This window comes from Aphis gossypii, chromosome X (assembly GCF_020184175.1).
Source record: "Aphis gossypii isolate Hap1 chromosome X, ASM2018417v2, whole genome shotgun sequence".
Taxonomy (NCBI): domain Eukaryota; kingdom Metazoa; phylum Arthropoda; class Insecta; order Hemiptera; family Aphididae; genus Aphis; species Aphis gossypii.
The window spans coordinates 25956572-25978961 of NC_065533.1; the positions used below are offsets into that span (position 1 = coordinate 25956572).

General features: G+C 33.6%; 1 protein-coding gene across 2 annotated transcripts in view; it reads left to right on the forward strand.

The window, feature by feature from the left end:
• Positions 1-22390, forward strand: part of LOC114124125 (serine protease filzig) — a 43998-nt gene that overhangs the window by 19543 nt on the left and 2065 nt on the right. For both annotated transcript variants that reach the window (XM_050205737.1, XM_050205738.1), the window contains exons 2-6: positions 10456-10617; positions 11447-14149; positions 16132-16321; positions 19372-19637; positions 21472-21626. In XM_050205737.1, the coding sequence (XP_050061694.1) occupies positions 10470-10617; positions 11447-14149; positions 16132-16321; positions 19372-19637; positions 21472-21626 (3462 nt within the window). In that variant the 5' untranslated portion in view covers positions 10456-10469. The remainder of the gene's footprint in view (positions 1-10455; positions 10618-11446; positions 14150-16131; positions 16322-19371; positions 19638-21471; positions 21627-22390) is intronic.

Sequence of the window (22390 nt, forward strand, 5' to 3'; positions counted from 1 at the left end):
AATAAATAATAAAATGGTTTAATAAATATACTAAGTAATAATTAATGTTCACCTCTATAATAATAATAGCTAAAATATTTCGACGTCATGATTTGTTTTTTCGATATTTTATCCTGATTTTGGCTATGCATTGGTTTACCGTGAACTGTTTTAAGTTCAAGCCACATCTGTTTTAAGTTTGAAATAATTTTATATGACAATTCGCATCTGTTATCAACATGTAAGATTGATATAGAGGTTCTTTAAGCGTAAATTTAGTAAGGCGATTTTGTATAAAATTTGTACGCTAGTATAAATTTATATTTTTTATCTGGGTCTGACTGGAAATAAATCAGATCAACCTGACTTTAAAAACAGAATTTTTCGATATTTATACTTAATTTGGTATAAAAACGTTCCGATATCTGTATTAACACAACTACTATAACTTTCTTAGAGTGAAAAATAAAATAAAGACGTATCACGTATAATAAATATATACACGTATAATGAAAATAATTATTTTTCTAAACATGTTAAACATTTATTAAGTTTAACTACACATACACGAAAAATAAAATATCATTATATAATAATAATGATAATACATTGCACTTACTATTTCTGTACGATCAATCGTCAAAATCACCATAGGTTTTTCAAAAGTACATTAATTTAGTATATTTCCTGTTCGAGGCTTAGTAATCTATGCAATTCCTAGTCATTTAGTCTTTTTCTGCTAATTTGTGGTATTTTATAGAATGCTAGAATATCTATGTTTTGCAAGGGTTGACACTTTGTCCTTAACATATATTATATTTACCATTTTCAATTCAATAATGTTAAAAAAAATGTTAAATACTTACAAATATGTACTTATAGTAGGTATATCATCCAAAAGTTGCCCACCACGTACGTTATTGATAAATTATGATAAATAGATAAATACATATGTACATATTTGTTATCGTTAGTGAGTTACATATTAAATGCAGTGTAATGTAACTATCTACATATATAATGTAATGGTAATGTGTAATATGTATAATATATACGCATTATTATTATGTATATAACACGATGACGTCTGTAGTTAAACATCTGGTCAAACGATCAAACCGGATAGGTATCGATTTGCATCAAAAACTTATTACCTATATATAATCGCACAACCACGACGAGTCGTCGTAAATTCAGGATTCTCTTTAGTTTTCCAGTTTTGGACAGTTGACAGTTGGATAATATAATATTTTAGAATGTGTAGAATTATTAACTTATAACACGGATATGATATCATGGGAGAAAATTCGAGTAAAAAAATGTACCTACTTAGATTCGGGAAGGTATTCGTATGCATCATGTCTAGACGAGTTAAACCCGTACGACCGCGTTACCATAGAATTCCGATTTTTTTACATAGCAAGTTATATAGTACCTATAATAATGGAGAATATGTTTTTATATTTTCAAACCGTCATGGTACATATTATATTAAAGGTGAATGTGAAATAATGTAAAAATCATAAAATAAAATATTATGTAAATCCAATCGCTATGACTTTATAATTTTATAATAACACGTGTTAGGCGGTTCTGCAGTGGCCGGTGACGGACAAGGATTGAATTTTTTTGGTTTTGATTTTATAATATTATCTACCTTCTTAATGAAGCTGATCTTAATGCTCTTAAAAACGTAGATATTAAAATAATTAAGTGCGAATTTTATTTTAGTTTTTATAAAATCTTGACTTAACAATTTAATAATAGCTATTTGAAAATACGAACTTTCGGAGGGGTGCATTGTATTGAGTGTACAATGTATTATAGACCAGTGTGAGATTTGCCAGTAGTTAAATATTAATGAGAAGGTGCATATTTCCAATATGTTTCTTATTATATACATGATTTGCGTATTTATCTAAACATGAATACCATAACGATTATCCATAAGACATTTTTTATTATTGTTTTTAATATTCTAATCGGTATTACTAGTTTCCAATTTCTGATTGGGTTAAAACCAACATCTGATTTGTGTACCATCGGCAGATGTATAGCGTTTTATCGTAGAAAATATAAATCGCCACGGCTAATGTTTTTAATATTGTCACGGTGAGCTAATTGGCGCGTCTTTAAAAAACTATTATATTTTGTCGCCATAATTCGATTATATCGTTCGCGCACATTAGGACCCTATTATTACCTGTAGGTATTACGTATTGTGTTGTTAGAGATTTAACGGATTTTCGATATGATGTCTTCTCTGCTCGGAGAATTGAAATATTCAAACGATTGGTAAGAAACTGTAAAGTCGCGACGGTCTCAGTACCTATAAAAGAAGTAAATTATATTATATTATGTCACTGTTGAGATTCGCCCTTGTTCGATGACAATACCCACAATAATTTGATAATATAGATAAGTAAGTACGCTGAGAAAATTTTAACAATGGCGTTTAACAAAACTAAAATGTTTCGCAAACCAGGTTACAATGGTTGTACACTTGTACCGATAAAACGGAATTTCGACTTTGCTAATATATACAGGTTTTCGTTAGCCTGTATTATTATGTAATTATATATATTTGTCATAATTAATATAATCATAAATCTCAACCACTAAGAAAAATTTGCAGATTATTTAGACTTGAAATTCATATTAAAAAAATCATATGGATACATTAGACTAGTATGCAATTTAAAATGTACCTAGATTTAAAAATTAATAGTTGGTATAGACATAGTTTACCGATATATATAAGAATGAAAAGAAATTATGGAAATATTAATAGGTACCAACTAATATTCAAATTTCATTCAACTAACATTTTTGAAAAACACTTACGAATTAGCTGTTATACATAATATAGATTTATCGTGTATTTAATACCCACATGTACCTATAGGTATATGTTATTAGTATTTGTTAAATAAACTGATAACTACTATGCATTAACACAAATAATAGTGAAATTCATAGTTCTTAACATATATATATATTGAATCCTGACCTACTACCTAACCTACACAGTCCCTTAGCACTAGATAATCATCCGGTTTTCGATTTTTGTTTTTCAAACTTAGTTTATTACACGAGTATGAATATTTACGAATATTTAACATTACAAATATAATATTATGTGCACGTCCAAATAGTGCGAATATTTACTAAAGTGTATATATATATTTAATACGTATACCTATATTGTGTTACACAACTGCGTCTGCAGGAATGTTCCTCAAAGAAATCACACCGATCTGCACGTGAGTCAGCAATCGAGAATTATTACAGTTATATTGTCGTGGCGATTCATCGGCTACGCCGATTTTAACAAAATTCCGTGCCCACCAAACGGACGGTAATAATAACTACGTGTACACATAATATACACTTATCCGAAAACATATCACCGGTGGGATGCAGTACGTATAGGTAGGTACTATTACCACGCATCGAGTAGACAAAAAAAAAAAAAAACCGCACGGACCACATATTAGTCCACACGCGTGCACAGTATACGTAGTTGGACGTAAAAAATATTAGGGTCATGATAACGTAAATTCATTCAGGCCTAATCCAGTCTTGCAGTAATTGATTCATATGTGATCAAAAACGAAGAAAAATAAATTGTCCGACGTTATTTTTTAACACGCCTAAATAATGCGTGTGGTCAAGATGTGCAGCCTCCGACAAAGTTCGGACGCTACAAATATATAGGTACCCGATCTTATCGATTTAGGACGCGAGCAGCATACAATAATATAGTGATTGAAATGTAAAATTGTCAGGAGTTTATGATACACTCTTAACTGGTAGTCGAGACTTATTTCCGTTTAGCTATGTTATTAAATCACGATTTTATTTACGTACATTTGAAACATAATCGTTATTGTTTCAAATATATTATTTATTAACATTTTCACTACTGCTTCGGATGGTAGCGTGTTCCTTTATTATTAGATGCTAACTTTTTTCAATGTACGGGTTACATGCTAAAATTAAATTACACAAAAATTTAATTGAGCTTGTATAAAAATGAAAAGGAATGGCAAAGTTTAAAATTATATTATGTCAACAATTCGATACTCTATAATTAGTAATATGACTTAGAGTAGGCGTGTGATTCATTTTAATAATGATAATATTATTATTCTATAGTTTTTTAAACATTTTTTTTTTTTTACTTTAAAATAAACTCTGGCTAATAGGTTATTATAGTTATTTACAATTTTTCTTAAACTAGTTTTTTATTTTTTAATTACATTATATGAGGTTTAATATTAATAAGGCATAATTTGAGATTTCTTAGAAATATCACAGTATGTCATAGTTTTTTAATTTAATTGTGTATTATATTTTCATAATTTTAATTTTGTTGGTTTTTATTAAATTAACAATCTGATTTTTAGAAGTCACCTACATAATTTTTTTTTTTGTTTTTATTTATATATTTTTGTTAACAAAATGTTTTCTTAATCATGTACCTATTTTATTATAATTATTTTATTCCTAATTATGTGCGTTATTTGTATGACATTAGAAATCAAATAAATTTCAGTGCCTACCTACTTCTAAAAACAAAGCTAATTCCAAAATTAAAAATTAGTGCATCCCACTGGGAGGTGCCATAAGAAAAAATAAATAAAGCGCTGCCTTATTGTTTATACTTTATATAATGTCTAAACTTTAAAGGACATCGACATTGTTTTATTACCTTCTTGTATATATGTATTTTATGATGTAAAAAACATATTTTAAACTATATTATCATAATTTAACTAAACTAAGGAAGAATAATTAATTGTATAAAGCATTATTTTAAATAAATTAGCAATTTTTTATTGAGTTTCATAAATTATAATATGTAAGTTATGTATGATTTCGTTCTACTTCAATCAAAGATTTAATAATATAATTCAAAATTTTTTAAAATAATTATTATATAGTTCTATAAAAAGCTATATTTTTATATATAATACAGAAAATTGAATTACTTAAATTGGCGACTTTAATTGTAAAGAGAAAAATTCCTTTAATGTAACAATTGTTTAATTTTTTTTTAATTGAAATATCTTAAAAGTGATAGATTAAATGTAACTTCGATGTAACTTTTTCATAACTATGAATAATTATTTCAAAATATTTTAGTTTTATATAAAATACATTTAAACATAAATTTGTTAAAACTATAATGTGTTAATTTTATTATAATTGGCAAACTTAATATTGTTATTCAATAAAAGTATTACACGTAAACTTACAAAATTTTCACAAAAATAATAAAAACTGCGGAAGTTGCTCTGTTGTATAATAAATTTCGAGTGTGTTTCGTTCTAACAATTTAACGTTTTCCGCAAGTTTATTGGATTTTCTCAATAGTTTTAAAAAGTAATAGGAATGTTAAGAACACTTAAATGTATATTTAATTATGTTACAATTTCTATAGTTTTAAAAGAAATTGATACATCATCGTATACTAGTATACATAATAAACGATTTAGGTCAGTGGAAATTCGTAGAATTTTTAAAACGATTCACGCAATAATAATTTTTGTATGAATTGATTGTAATGTCTCGAGTCTAGACTTCTAGACTCTAAACAGTTTAGACACCATTAAATATATTAGTTTTACAATAGTATTTTTTTTTTTATATATATAATTATTATTATCTTTTACTGTGAATTCTTTCCTGGGTAGTAAAAGTGTTAAAAAAATTATTATTTAGTATTTTTTTTATGTTCCGTAAAACAAGACTGAATATTACTTAGAAGTTGTTATTTTTCAATTTTCTCGATAATTCCTTTAAAAATAAAATTAAAAACAACAATCATCAAAAATCTTCTAAAAATTTTCTAGAATATTTTTTGTAATGCAATGATTTTTTAATCGATCTTTGACCTATTTCATCAATAATTATTTTCAATAACTGTATAAAAATTTTAACTTTTTTTTTAATATAAATTAGTTACTACAGTTCTTGCGCTATGTAATTACAGTTATAAATTATAATGTAATAATAACTAAAACATTGCTTAAGTGAAAAGGTATAATAATTCTTAATGATTTTGAATGAATGAAGTACAAGAAATAAGGATTTTCAACTATAATTAAAAACGTCTATTTTGTTTCTGACCGTGTAACTAGATCGATAATGTATCAGAGAAGAGTTGGTATAATAAAAAATAATCGTGTCTTAGCTAAGTATATTTTACACATAATTATCTATTCAATAATAATTGCACATCGTGTTATCGGTAGTGCCCTAGTTTAAACATTAAATTAATAGGTAGCTCATGTTCAACATCGTGTATTTTTTTAGTTGTGAATTAATTTATTGTATAGAGAAGTACAGTTTCGAATCAGCGGATGTCAAACGAATTAAATTAATTTTCAAATTTACATTATTCGCGGATCTCACGTATCATCATCTTTTCTATAATAGTGAAACAACATAAACCTTGGTCTACGAAATTAAAACAACAGTAATAGATAGTTTTGAAACACAAGTTGTTTGTTTTTTCTGTGTATATCTTTATACTAATGATTGACTAATTTTCAGGAGGTCGGTGTTAATAATCATACGTGAATCGTATCTGATTTAATATAATTAATGATGATTGTTTCTCGATTTACTATTACAAAACGGTTGAAGACGTGTAGTTTAATTTGAACGCTATAAGATAGTATTCAGTGTTAATTAATGCTATTTACTGTTCTTTGCATATTAAATGCTCGTGTACTGTTTCACAGTTGTTAATTTTTAAATACTATTACTTCATGAGGTTATACTTAAACAGTAAATATTAAAAAGAAAAACCAGCTAGGGTTACAATTAATAAATTCTGATTTGTACTGAATTTTTTAACTTTATCTTCATTAAATGTTAAAAAAAAAAATCATTAAATAAGCAATGTTTTATATAAAAATTTTCATTGATAAATGTCGATTTTCAAGAGCTTTTATAGATAAGTTAGTAATAAAAAATATTCAAATTGTTTTGTAGTATTTTTGTATTCAAATACTTATTAGAAAATATACTTAAATATAAATTGACATTCAAGTTTTCAAATACCTGATTGATATACATGTTCAAAATAGGCATTAATAAACATGGTTTTTTAAATTTATTTCCATTATAGTACACTTAATAATTGTAATTAACATAATATGCAACATAACCTGCACTTATTGCCTATTTTTCAGTTATTCATCGAGCGGTGTAAACATTTTTCTTTTAAATTATTCACATTTTTTCAACAAGGATTTTTGGGACTTAATCATATTATATTATGATAACTATAAAGTGATTCAAATTATTATCATGATAGCGATAATAAAATGAAAAAAAACGAATATTCTACAGAGTAGATTTATTAATCGCAAGTCTGTCGGAAAACCGATTTTTTTTAGTTGCAAAACGTCATAATTACATACATATATATTTGTAATTTTCCTAGTCTAATTTAAACACAATTTCGGGAATATCCATCAATCCAACACACGCATGGCGCGTACATAAAAAAAATAAAAATAAAACCGTGAAACGAGGTGATTTCGGCCTCACTATACCTTTCTGTCGCATCTCTTATTGCGAACACCGTACATCGCGATTGTTATTAGCACATTTTCTTCGACGTTTTATAAGTATACATTCCGAATTCCAATTGACGCGCTAATCCATCGGATCTCGGATAATGAGAATAATAATTGTAAACGAACGACGTGTACGCAACACAATGTCGTTTGGGACGAGCGTTTTGGAGCTTATTATTGCGATTAGTCACACGGTTTGATTGTGTCTTTTCGATTTTACGCTACACGACCGTGACAATAGTTAGGGTTGTTAAAACATTACGCGTCTGCAATAAAATCGGTAGTTATAATAAATACCCCGGAATTCATGATGAGCGATGATAACTTGCGACTATATTATATATTATAATATGCAAGCGCCTACATTTCTATTGGTAATAATTTACACACGGTGCAAACCAGTGCGTCAAGAAAACTGCCGCAAACACAAATCCATTATAGGTACTATTATTGTAGTATTATAATTCGTATTGAATAAATAAATTCAGTGTCCCAAAAAATTTAGTAAGGGAGAGAAAGTTGAATTCCTCGATCTAATTACGAAATGAAAAATGCCCAAAACAAAGTTTTAAATACAATTACAAAAACAATAACATTCATTTATAATTTAAATCTTATATTTTGCTTATTGTGTTGGTCCTCTAGATTACAATTAAGTAAACTCAATAAATTATGGTTGTATTTCTTTTAAATATTGAATTAGGAATACGACCTGTCACCGATAGCCTATGGTTATTTATTTAGTAACAATTGGCACAACCAAGACTTTAATATTTGGATTGCAAGGAAGCTGTGTAGCCTAAAATTCTAACCTAAAGAAGATTAATTCAACAAAAAAAAAAAAGCTATTTAATATTTACATACAAGTACAAGTTTTCATCAATAAAATGAGTTTTTAAAAATTCAGTAAAAGCGATAGGGAAATATTTATAGGCATAATACTGTGATATTCAACTCTATATAGTTTTTCTAATCAAATATTACTGTTGCTACTTATTTTACAATACAACGTCGTAACGAACAAATGAATGTTATCGTTTTATTTTATAATTATTTGTTTATTACCGTTGTTAATTATTAGCGTACGGCGTAAAATTGCGAATATAATAATAGTTGTTAATTGCGGTTAGTACAATACCCGTTTGTTTATTAATCCATGTCAATTATAACCACGGTTGTATCATAGAGCAATTATCGCTGTAGATAGTAGTATCTATACAGCCATGGTAGTAAATTTGTACCTAACCATAATTTTATTATCAATAAGATAACAACTATATTTGATATCAACTGGAAAAGTTTTAAAATTAAGGACCAAACCCGCACACTTTGACTCTTTCCCGGAAAGCATAAAAAGATTATTATAAAAATATATATATTTATTATTAAGTAAAAAAAGAAAAGAAGAAAAGAAAATTAAAAATGAATGAAAACTAAAAAAGATGTCTTATTTACTTTAATCATTAAAATGGTATGTATAAAATAAATATCTTATCGAAGTTTAGTAGCAATTTTTAGTTTTTTGACTATTTACCAATTGAAAAAAATAACATAGGTCATGGAATTTCATAATGACTATGGACATAACAATACATTTACTTAGAAACTTTTAATTCTGTCGATATTTTTAACTATAACTAGTAATATACCTAACTTGTTGATGTTTAATAAATAGATGGAATGTGTAATACAATTTTAAACGTCTTCCCCGTTTGTTCGTTTTTTATCTGCTCCGATAATCAGATATCTTATAGATCCGGAAACGCGATGTCCCAAGTCCTGTTAAATGCGGTCGGTCTTCATCGAGGTTATAATAATATTATGTTTACTTAAGGTTATCGCGGTCGTAAATCCATTCTCGTATAGAGTTATTTACCATTATCGAAATTCGAACAGGTCGTGCGCGTGTTTGAACTGTGATAAATTCTCGATCGTTGGAAATCACGCGCCCGGTTCGGTTTGAGTTTCACGAAAGTCTTTTTGTACGTTGTATAAACAATATATAACTACCAACGGCAGTTTACACCTTTGTGTACAGTGTATACGGGTGTTATTATAGGTAATATAATTTAATATATTATACGTATTGCGGCGTGTTTGCGTACACCGAACACACCCGCGACGTTCGGTACGATGTACACACTTTCGACGATTGAAAAGTACCTACTTACTGCGGTCTGCGGCGGACCTATGTAGTACAGCCGAGAGACGTTAAAAATAAATTAAAGCCCGTCTCTATATATACGTCTCAAAATGCTAGAACGCTTAGAATTCATATCATGGTCTTTAATGATATACTTTATAGGAAGTCTGCGGGTTTTTCTGCACGCCCAGATCTAAAATTCCGAGATAGCAAACGTTTTATAGACGCACAATTTGTGCACATAATATTATTATAGGCGCGGCCAGTGTGCCTTAGCTAATTTATTAATATTAATATTATTGATTTCTATAACGCATTATAGTAAAATTGGCATTATACAGGCAATACAATATGGTACTATACTTGGCAACAATGTCGACAGCTAGGCAATTGTTATTAAAAGTTATGTTTGAAAATAGAAGACGATTTTTTGTTTTTTTAATTAGGAAGTCACAGCCTTATTGGTAATCTAAGAAATTAAAAACGATATAACGGGTTGAAATCGATATGTATGAGGAAATAATTTAAATTGGCGAGGTGTACCAGACCGAGTGATTATGGTGCAGGTCTAATGATTTGTCACATTTAAAACGGTTTCAGATGTAAAATAATTGAGCGTACCTATACCGAATTACTAATGTATAATACCATCGCACTTACGACATACCTAATAACCGTAATAACCTTATGATATTCGACAATCGTATATTATGTTAACGTTTGGAATATGTGTTGCAGAATGATACCTCAGCATGTCCCAGGATCGCTTCACCGCTCTTCGGCTGCTGTCGTACTGTTGGCTGACCGTCATGTTGCCGTCCAACACTTTGGCATTTAACGTCGTCTACAACAAGGAACCGCTGTCGTCTTCTTCGTTACAGTCATCCGCTTTCTATCAGAGTAAATACACACAATTTAATATATTCATTACCTAGTATTCTAGTTGACGGTGTGCGCAGTGTCGTATAAAAACGGGAACTATATTTTTTTACCGATTTTTATCAATATTTTACAACGGTTCAATATGCTCTATGCTCGATTTTTTTCTTTTTTTAATATCTTACATACGAATATTGATACTTGATAGTATCGAGTATCGATTATCAACTATTATAAGACGATGCTATAAATCCGATGGTCATACACATTCTTTACATATTTTTCCTGTGCCCACCACCGTCTAGTAGTACTTTATTATTTAATTTGCCAATATACTTATAATTTAAAAAATATACGTATACCAGTTCAGGATGAATCACTTATAGTACACAAGTTTTATAAATTTATAATGTTATAAAATATAAGGCAATGTAAAAGTAATTTCTATAAAAAATATTTCGTATAATCATATATATTACAATATTACATAGACACAACGTCATTGGATTTGAGAGGATTTAGTCTCATGACTTTAAAATATTTTTGATATACTAATGATTTTTTTGGTATTTATAAATAATACTACTTTTTGTTTATGGATCAACGGTCAACTTCACGCAATTTGAAATAAAAAGTATTGTGTTTGAAATCCTCTTACCAAACTATATATTATATCTATTAGATTAGAATTGGTCATTTTATAAATCGCACCTTTTCGAGTATAGATTATACATAAACGCTCGTGATCCATGCCCCAAACTTGTATTTCATTATATTTATACTATTTATATAGTATAGCATTTTATTGATTGTTTTGTAACGTCCGTCGCGTTGATTGATCTGTTTTCAGCCGGTAGCAGGAAGTTTGGCGGCTACCGAATCGTACCTCGCGCCTGCAAAGATGACAATCACTCGTTCAAGAACGATGTGTCCATCACCACCCCGACGGGAACCGGAACCGGAACCGGCGTGTGCATGTTCAACTACGAGTGCACGCAACTGGGTGGTTCGGTGGTCGGGTCATGCGTGGACGTGTTCCTGTTCGGCGCCTGTTGCCGACTTCCGGCCGGCGTAAAAGTGCCCTCCGCGGTCGAGCAGAGCGCGTCCACGGCCGCGGCCGTCACGTCCACCGCCCCGACGCCCGGCTCGCACTACAACGATCTGCCACCGCTATCGTTCCAACAGCCGGTGGCCGACACCATATTGATGCACCGCAACGGGTCGGCCGTGCAAAACACTTACAGGCCGGACGATCTGTTCGGTAACTTCACGGCCCTGATGCAGGCCCACCGCGACCGGTTGCCGTCGGCGTCCGACATGGCGGACGTCGTGCAACAGTACACCACGGACGGCGGTTACCACCACCAACATCAGTACCATCATAATAACCATCAGCAGCCGTTCGCCGACAACAAGATTACATCCAAAGTGGATTACGGCGACCCGGCGTCCACCGTCAAGCAGCCGTCGTATTCGTCGTCGTCGTCGTCACCGGTGTCCAAGTCCACCGACTCGGTGCCCAACATCCGGAAGACCACTCCGTCCGCGGCAACCGTTCAGGCGACCACGTCCAAACAGGGTTACATGAATCATCACAACAACCATAAACACACGGCCGCCGACGACTATTACGACAACATGGTGTTGATACCCACGCTGACGGTAAACGACCCCAACGTCAAGGAAAACAACTCCATCAATCACATACTGTCTATACTCAACTACACGCCACCCGACAAGCACCACGCGGACCCGATGGACGCGTCGCCGTCGTACCAAGTCCACCAGGTGCAGTCGACCAGCCAGCCGCCGCCGGCGCTGTACACGTGGGGCTCCATCGACCACGGCGATTCCAAGTCGCCGGGTTACGGGTCGTCCACGTTCCCGGTCACCAGGCCCTCATCGTCCACGCCGGCGCAGCATTACGACCGGCCGGCCACCAACTATTACGGTTCGACGCCATCCACTACTTCCACCACGTCCAGTCACCACCTCCCGGGACCGCACTTTCACGTACTGTCCACGACCACGGCCAAGCCGCTCGAGCCGGTCGCGCCCACCGTCATAGTGCTCGGGCCGGCCAACGATTCAAAATACCCCAACAAGTACACTACGCCCTCGTCTGCGTTGCATTCGTCGTCGTCGTCGTCGTCGTCGTCGTACCGTCCACCGCCTTCGTCGCACGTAAAACCGTCGCAGAGCATCATCGTGACGGGTAAACCGTCGGTGAGCGCCGCGTACACTACCACGGCCACGTATCACCATCCTCAGCAGCAACACCATCAGCAGGACGTGGCTTTCGTGCCGGTCAGCTCGACCACGATGGCTGACAAATATTACAACGCCAACTATCAACCGACCACCGGCGGCGCCGTGCACACTTCGGCCAAGCCGCTGGTGTCCTCCAACTACGGACACCGGCCCTCCACCACCACGGCCGGCCCGCCGACGACGACCACGGTCAGCAGCGCGCTGCACCACGACGCCGGCAACAACAACAACGTGTTCACCACGGTCATCACGTCGGTGAACCATCAGTACCATAACAAGTTCCAGCCGACGGCAACGGGCACCGGCGGCTCGAGTAGTACATACTCGACGGCCAAACCGGCGGTAAACGACGGCGGTGCAGTGGCGGTGCTCCAGTCTTCCGGCGGTTACAGACCGTCGTCCACCGCCGTCGACGACGATTACCCGACGCCCGTCGTGACGCCGACCTCGCAAGTGTTCATAACCGCCTCCGACGTTCACCACCTACAACAGATCCATCACCATCTGCAGCACCACACGTCGTCGTCTTCGTACCCGGTCACCGGTTCTGTGCACGGGCCCACCGCCGACGACGACGCCGCTGCCGCCATCCCGTTCAACTCCACCGACACGTTCGCGTTCCCGCCGGTCCGCGATCCCAATGTCAACCTGACGGCGGCCACGCAGCAGGAGAAACCAGACGTGACCGTGGTGGACGCGGCCGGCGATTACGACGCCGATGCCGATCCCAACCCGCACCTGACGGCCGACGACCACCTGGACGAAAAGGTGCACCTGTTCGTCGAGAAGGTCGTCCAATCGCTGCAGGGCAATTTCGAAGACCTGGAAAAGGTCCTGATGTCCGGCGACCAGTCGTCGTCCAACGTGACTATCTCCAACGACGACTCGCCGGCGAGCTTGCCGACCAAGAAGCCGGTGACGGGTACGCCGACGGCCGCTACGCCCACGAAGAAACCGTCCAAACCGGCCACTACCGCCAAGCCCACGAAACCGTCGCCGCAGCCCGTCAAGTGGACCACCACGTCCACGTACCGGCCGACGCCCATCACTCCGCCGTTGGACTCCGTCCCGTTCCTGGAGGTGACCACCACCGTGTCTCGTCCGGTCAAGTATCCGACCATGCTCACGCCCGTCCAGCTTTTCCAGCCCACCACGTACGCCACGGACAACAAGCGGCCGACTAAGTTGCCCGTCAAGCTGACGCCTTCCACGACCGTCATACTGGACACGCTGAACGTCGAACACGACCATCACACCACCGCCGAACCGGACTACAGGAAAAGTACGCATAACCGTCATCACAATATAATTTATAATAAACGGGTTGTTGGTGGGGAAGGGTGGGCGTGTAATTTTAGTTTTTCATATGGGTAGAAAATAGGATTCTTCAATCACATTTTTTCATTTAAATTATTTCTTACCTATTTACACGCCTATTATTACTCGTATAATTGGCACATTTTGACTTCTTAACCATATATTCGTATAATTTTTACATTACTTTCAATAGTCAGAAAATAGTAAAAGCAATTACGTATACTATACCAAATATGGAGAATTAAAATTAATTATTCGTTTTGATATTAAGTATACATCAAATATACATTTTGTTGGGAGGTTTAGTTTGTACGTTTTAGAAAAACGGGACTATGACATAACGAATAGAAACAATAATAATCATCGTTGTACAGCAACTATTGCTCTCCGGTTTTCGATGATATACATGTATAGTAATATCTACGAATTTTAATAAGCGTACCGGTTTTAGTTCAAAAATTTGTCTGTTGGACACGTGAATCGCAACATTCCTATCGTAGCATGTATATAGTTTGTTACAAGATCGTATATAAATTATGTACAGATATGATATAGGTGTGTTTAGTCAAACTGTACTTGTATTCTTATATACGTATACCTACTGCGACTCGAAACGGAGTCGTCAGACGTCTACAAAAAATTGATAAGGAAAGTGCTTTTCTTGATTTCTCCACCCCCTACGATAACAGGAGGTATCCATATTACATAATCACATAATATATAATACCCGTTAGGGCTCGAATGTGCGTTTACTGTCGAGACATGTTTTCCGGCGAACCCTCTTGGCTCAGAAATAATCACGACAATAATATTTTAATAACGATCCCATACCTATACCGTATGTATATTGTATACACACACGCACGCACACACACACAGCTGTATAGTTGTTACGAATTCTCGTCCGGGTAACTTAACGGTAATATATTTATTACAATATTCCAAAGCGCGTAATAAACACGTTGACGGTATTACTATACTATAACGTTTGTATATGATACGACGACGCTTACAACGATGATGATTTTTTCGTTTAGGTATAATGTTCGTCGTGGTTGATCATGTCTTATTATCATACTGGTTTTGAAAATCTTTACTGTGTAAACTGTAAATCAAATCCATCACGCTTTATAGGTTTTTACAAGCGAAACAACGAGCATATCAGACGTACACGCGGATATTTTTTAAGACAATATTTTAGTCGACTTACTATACTATGCCTACAATACGAATGCGACGTGCGTAAAGTGCACTTTGCACAAACCAAATATAATAATAATATTATAATATAAGATTGTAGTAACATAACCTAACCAACAGATTGCATAATGAATTTTGAAATAACTTTCTTAAGTTTTTGCCTTTGAGCTTCTGTAACGTATAAGTGTATAACATGTACCTAAGTATAATAATATAATACGCGTTTGAGGCGATTCATAATATTATTATAATATTTATTGGATGCACTAATTCTCCGAGTTAATTTTTGTGATATCCAAATAATCTTTGCGTCACATATTCATACTAATTTGGCTTTAATATCCGCGTGATTTTTGAAAAAAAATAGCCTGGTATCAAATTCGATATGCTTGATGTTGGCGGCAGCTTCAAGCATTCATCTATCAGCCGAAATTAAAAAATAATATCACGCGTGTAGGGCGTATAAAGCGATTTCTATGGTTTCGATTCTGTGCGACGATGTATAACGGTCCGGAGAGTACAACACAACACAATAATGATAATATATGCCAAACCGGATAGATATAATATTATTATAATCGTTTTGGCGGTGCGCGACAACAGGTTTTTCTCTCGCATAACGTGTATTATAATAGTACTCAAAATGATATTACCAAATAATATATGAAATAATACGGTAATATTTATCGTGTACTGCGCTCGATTTTCGCACTGCTAATCTGTGACGTGTTGTGATTACACTTTTAGCGTGCGGAGTGCGGCCTTTGGTGAGGAAAGGCGGTCGGATCGTCGGCGGAACGGGTTCGACGTTTGGCGAATGGCCGTGGCAAGTGTTAGTCAGGGAAGCCACCTGGCTGGGACTGTTCACCAAGAACAAATGCGGAGGCGTTTTGATCACTCAACGACACGTCATTACCGCCGCCCACTGTCAACCCGGGTAAATATTAAATCATACGTTATGTTGTATAATATTATTATATGTAATATAGCCACAAGACATTTTAGGCAAATGGGAATAATCGAACTAGCAAATTTTTAAATATAATATGAAAATCACTATTTGATAAATATTCAAATGAATATCCCGCGTTATGCTTGTTTTCCTGAAATCGTTCGTATTTTGACGACAATGCTTGAAAGTTTCGACTTCTGAAATATAATTTTCTTATAATGACCGTAATTACTTATGTTCCAATTAATAATATTTGAAAATTATTAAGTGATCTGCAGTTCTATAATAGATAATCACAAAATAAATTAATTTATAGTTCGTTTTATATTTGGCTTAATAAAATAATAAAATAAATAAAAATAACAAATATATATATATTTTTTTTATTCAATTAATTGGAACTACATTGATTGTACTTCCTCTTGACTTGGTTGTATTCTGTATCTTTTGTACTAAGAAATCACTCTCAATTGGAGTTATTCACAAGAAAACGTGAAACTTTAAAATATGATTTCAATGTAAACTATATAAAAAAGGCATAAGTCATAAATATATTGAGGGTCAACATACTTTACCGTTTAAATAATAATTTTAAAAAATATCTCAGAGTAAAACATAATAATATTAGTATAAACTTTAAACTTTAAGATGTATATTTAAATTGTAAATTTAAGAAATAAGTATTAATGTTTAACAGAATATATTTGTGAAAAGACAAAAAAAAAAAAAATACAAATTAGTTTCAACATTAGTATACAGGCAGTATAGACGTCATATCTATGATTTGTACGTACCATAGATAGTCAGTAAACGGGACGGCATCTAGTCGTCATTTTGAAGGTGATTCGTTTCTTGAGCTTAAGTTATTTATGATATACCTACCTATTATTGACTTTAAAGATAAAGTATTGCAGGTGAAAAAATTGCCTACGACGGTAAAAACGGCCGCCTCAACTTTGCTCGATTGACTTCAAATCCGGTTCCGAAAATTTGTAAAAAAAATAATTTATATTAAATCAGACACATTTTTCAAAATTTTCGACGACCGACTTGTATTTGACTGAATAAAAAACTTTAGTATTGACCAACTTTCGGTTTGGATTTAAAAATTCGACGATTTTATACTCGCTACTGCCCATTATTGTACTTGCTGCTGCAGTGCAACATTATGGATACAATTGATTAAACTACTCGTATTATAATTATAATAATAATAATATTGTGATTATCATAATCATCATTACCATTGTCCATTATCATCACCGTCATCTCCACCATCATCATCATCATCGTCATCATTATTATTATTATTATTATTATAATTGTTTAAAGTGTAACGTAGTGCAATTTACGTTCTAACATACTTTTACTGGGTAAGGTAATTATTTTTTCCCGTCGCGTGTTGAGATACGCTCGTTCACTTTGAAAGTTAACGAGGAACTAGGTCAGCGCCGAGAGGCTCTTCGCGGAAAGAGGTCGTGCACGATGCCCGCGATTGTCTTATCGTAAAAATGGGTATTGTACCTGAATCGAAATCGATCGACTTGTGAATAACGGCCGTTGGGTGGACACTACGTTATACGCTCTTTGCTGATAAAAATATATTTACGTATCCGTCTAACCTAACCCACCTGCTGATCGGTATTAATAGTTAACAAATAATACGCATTTAATTTCAAAAGTTCGAAAGCCAATGCAGGGAACACATCAAAAGCTATAACTCTTCAAGTTTATTGATTTTTTTTTTTAATAACATATCCGTGTCGGTGTCACACGTAGTGAGTACAACTTTCGACTTTTTTTTTTAATTTGTAGCTAACTATTTTTTCGATACTCATATTTGTATACAGTCTTCAGGAAATCATACATGTTTCGACGTTTTCATCTACGAAAGTATTAAATTCATGTATTTATATTTATTATAATTTACATCGTTGTAACGTGGATGGTATAAATCGTAATTAACCAAAAATATTCAATGTTTAATTATTAAATCGACAAACCGGTTAAGTAAAAATTTTTATATATATTCGAAAAATGTATTTAGAATTATTGCAGTCAAAAATCTAATAAAATTGCGATTTTGAAATTAAAATAAATATAAAGTGACTTACACGTGGCCGCTGATTATTATAATAATATGCTGTTGTTGGTTTTTGTAAGATAACAAAATCAGATACAATTTTAGCTTATAAACCCGTCCACAGAGATTATATACGAACCATTACTGTGCTTCTAAACAAATACAATACGGTTTTGACAATATGTTACAATCGTTTATTATAAAATAAGACAAATTTACCAATTTTAAACTTTAAACATCTCAGAATATGATGTGTTTCGACGTTGCAAAAAAAAAAAAACCGATACGATGAGATTCCATCTATATAAAAAGCCGTTATAGTAGATGCGTGTCAACGTGTTTACGTACTTACCAAAAACCGTCCATCTATATAATATTCTATATTACTTATGCGGTGGCTGGTTAGAATCAACCAACTCAAAAGGTCAGATATGCGTACTTATCAAGGACATCGCAAACATATATTATTTTATTTTCTATGTAAAACGGTACAGCAGTAGTTACTATAGAAATCGTTTAATAATGTCACGATTCACATCGGGTAGGTCATATACTATAATATATATTACACTATAGACACGAATTAAGGAACTCAATAAGTGTCATCAAATTAATACAACGGTTAATCGGTTCGCCAATCGATATGTATATTATATTATGCAAATAATATACGTACAGGTTATATTGCACATTATGCTGCAGGGTACTTCAGTACCTATACCTAAATAACTTATGATCCTTTTATGTCTATGGACATTTTCCCAACCCGCGGCGGACAATCTTACGTATTGTCTTATATCCGTTTTGTTTGAAATAACCAATTTTATATTTTAGCACGTTAACGTGCTGTGGTCGTTGCCGAAATTCCAAAATTGAATCGTACCTACGCATCGTACGCACATTGTGTAATAATAATAATTATATTAATGGGTTTTCGTCGTTTCCTTTGCAGATTTTTGGCGAACCTGGTAGCCGTGTTCGGCGAGTACGACATTAGCGGCGAGGTCGAGTCCAAGCGGAGCATCAGCAAAAACGTGAAACGCGTCATCGTCCATCGGCAGTACGACGCGGCGACTTTCGAGAACGACATAGCCCTTCTGGAGCTCGAGTCGCCGGTCAACTACGACCAGCACATCGTGCCCATCTGCATGCCAGACGACGAGGACGACTTCACGGGACGCATGGCCGTGGTCACAGGATGGGGACGGTTGAAATACGGTGAGCGAGCACTTAGTTTTGTCAGTGGCGGTGCACTCGGTTGCCACGCCACTCGCCAAAAAAACGTAGAAAACACCACAAAAAAAATATAATATACTATCTATAAATTGTATGATGCTTGTATTTATTTTTATATTAACACAAAAGTTGTTTGGACAAATATAAAAGATTACTTTAGGTGGTAGGTACGTGCATATAATAAAAAACGTCCCGATTTGTAATTTGGCAATTTTATCCTGTGGTGATAATCTCGAAATTACATCGCAGTTAGTTTCTAAATTTGTTATTTGAATATAACCGTTTAGGCAACGGGGTCTACAGAAAATATATAATTGTATAGAGACATTCAAATTTAAAACCACTCGTTTAATTTTATACAGCAGTTGAGCTCGTGTTATACGTAAGAGATGTTTTTTTTATAAATTGACCGAAAAATTATCTGTACACTATCGAGATAAACCTTATGATTTGCCTCGATGTACACGATGGATCTTCTAATATAATATATTATATCATACAACACTTAAAACGGAATAAAATTATGCGATGATTAACAACATTTTCAAAATAAAAAAAAATTATCTTGTCCCGATAAGCGATCTGTGTGGAAGGCATAATCATAAAGAGCATATTATTATTGAGATCTCTCTCACGTAACAGTTTTATTTAAACGTGTATGGTGTGCTTCGACTTTCGGCTAATAAAATACCGACCTTTCTGTCAAAAATCAATTGATTTTGACGTCCGAGAACGAATCGCATACTATTAGAAGATAGATAATATTGAACTCAACGTGAAATGCTTAATTCGATTGTGAAACCAATTTTCAAATTATTTCGATAATATACGCTTCAGTCAGTCAATACCGTGCTACGTAGACCGTCAGGATTCACCACCACCAGCATTATTACATTTGCATGTACTAAAACGTGTTCTACAATCATTCGTAAATATCTCGTTCGTATAATATAGAAGAACCTAAACAGTGTTTTTCATCGTATTCAAAATAGGCGGACTTCGTATACTTCCATAGTCTTTACTTTATAGCCCTAGACACAAATGTAAATATGAAAAGGGAAGGAGAAAAGTAACGACTAGATTTTGATACTTGTTTATAGCCAAGTTTAAATGTTCGTTAATTTTTATCATTATATTTTAACATAAATAACTAGAGAACATTAAATACCTACTTATACCGGACTAATAGACTTAGGCGCGTGTAGTGCCGTTACTCTTTTTAATACGTAAATACTGTTGTACCCATAATAATTATGCACATTGCCATTACTGACCAAAACACATACCTATTATCAAATAATAAAATGACCGTTATGAACTTGGCAGCGCAAAATTACAAGACATTAATTTAACATGTTTGCTGACGAATTGTTGGGCATTATTAGACATTTTTCGAAATTAATTTGATTTTATATTTGCCAGGTAGCTAATTTAAACTTTTGCGCTGTAAAGTTTATGCTAATAGAGCAGTTGCATATTAATATTTTCATATTTGTTTGCCTCCAACAGTTTCGTAATCGATATGAACTTTGTACCGCACAAATTCAAATTATAACTTTCAATATCGATTGAATAAAAAATATATCCTAAAAAAAAATTTTAAAAAAAGAATAATTTTAAACGTTTCAGGAAATGATAATTTGTAAAACCAATTTCCAGCACAAATAATTTATGGTTATCAGTATAATTTTAAATTTAATACATAATTTTAGTTATGACCTTATGAAAAACTAGCTCTGTTTATGTTGGAGACCTTATTATTGTCAGTTTTCATTGTGTATCTAATATTAAAAATATTATGTTTATTTTTAAACAGGAGGCGGAGTTCCGAGCATCCTGCAAGAAGTCCAAGTTCCTATAATTGAAAACCAAGTATGTCAGGACATGTTTGAGACAGCGGGACACACGAAGACCATACTTAGTAGCTTCTTGTGCGCCGGTTACGCCAACGGGCAGAGAGATTCTTGCGAGGTATGTTCCATCCGAATCGTTTTAATTTTGTATTAGACTTAAAATCTAAAACTTGGACAACATTTAGTAAGCTTTTAATATTCTAATTTTTATTTTTAAAAGAGGTAAAATTCTTTAGATAATGTTAGAAATTAAAATTTTATTTCATGGTTTAGCTTAAATTATTTAGAAAATGCAATTGTATGATTCAACATTTAAATACGTATCATGTGTTTTGATTTGACATACTAAAAAGAGATTAAAAACAATTTATTTTATAAAAAAAATTAAAAGTTATGAAGTGTACTTTGAAGATTTATTTTTAAATATTACACAAATACTTTTCAAGTGTAAAAATATTTCAATTTCAAATTATATATAATGTATTACATCATTTTATTTTTAAATGAGCCTTTGTTTCACTTTTTTGAAACATTCGTTTGAAATGTTCATCTTCATCTGTGTACAAGTTCTTGTAATATAATTAATGCTTTAGCCGATTAACATTTTTATTTTGACGTTTTAACAAAAACGCACGAGCACGACTATTTTATATTAATATGTTAAAAATAAGTTTGAAATCACGAAATCGTTATACGAAATAATATAATTATACTATTATAATATTTTAGTAATTTTACTATCTATAGCTTTACTCAAATATTTGACAACCGTTGACTTATGCGTACAAGCAATATCCTCCGTATACCTATAGATGAAACTACTATAATATAGATCGAATTCAACCCCAAACACGTGCATATATAATAGAATCCCTCAGAGTC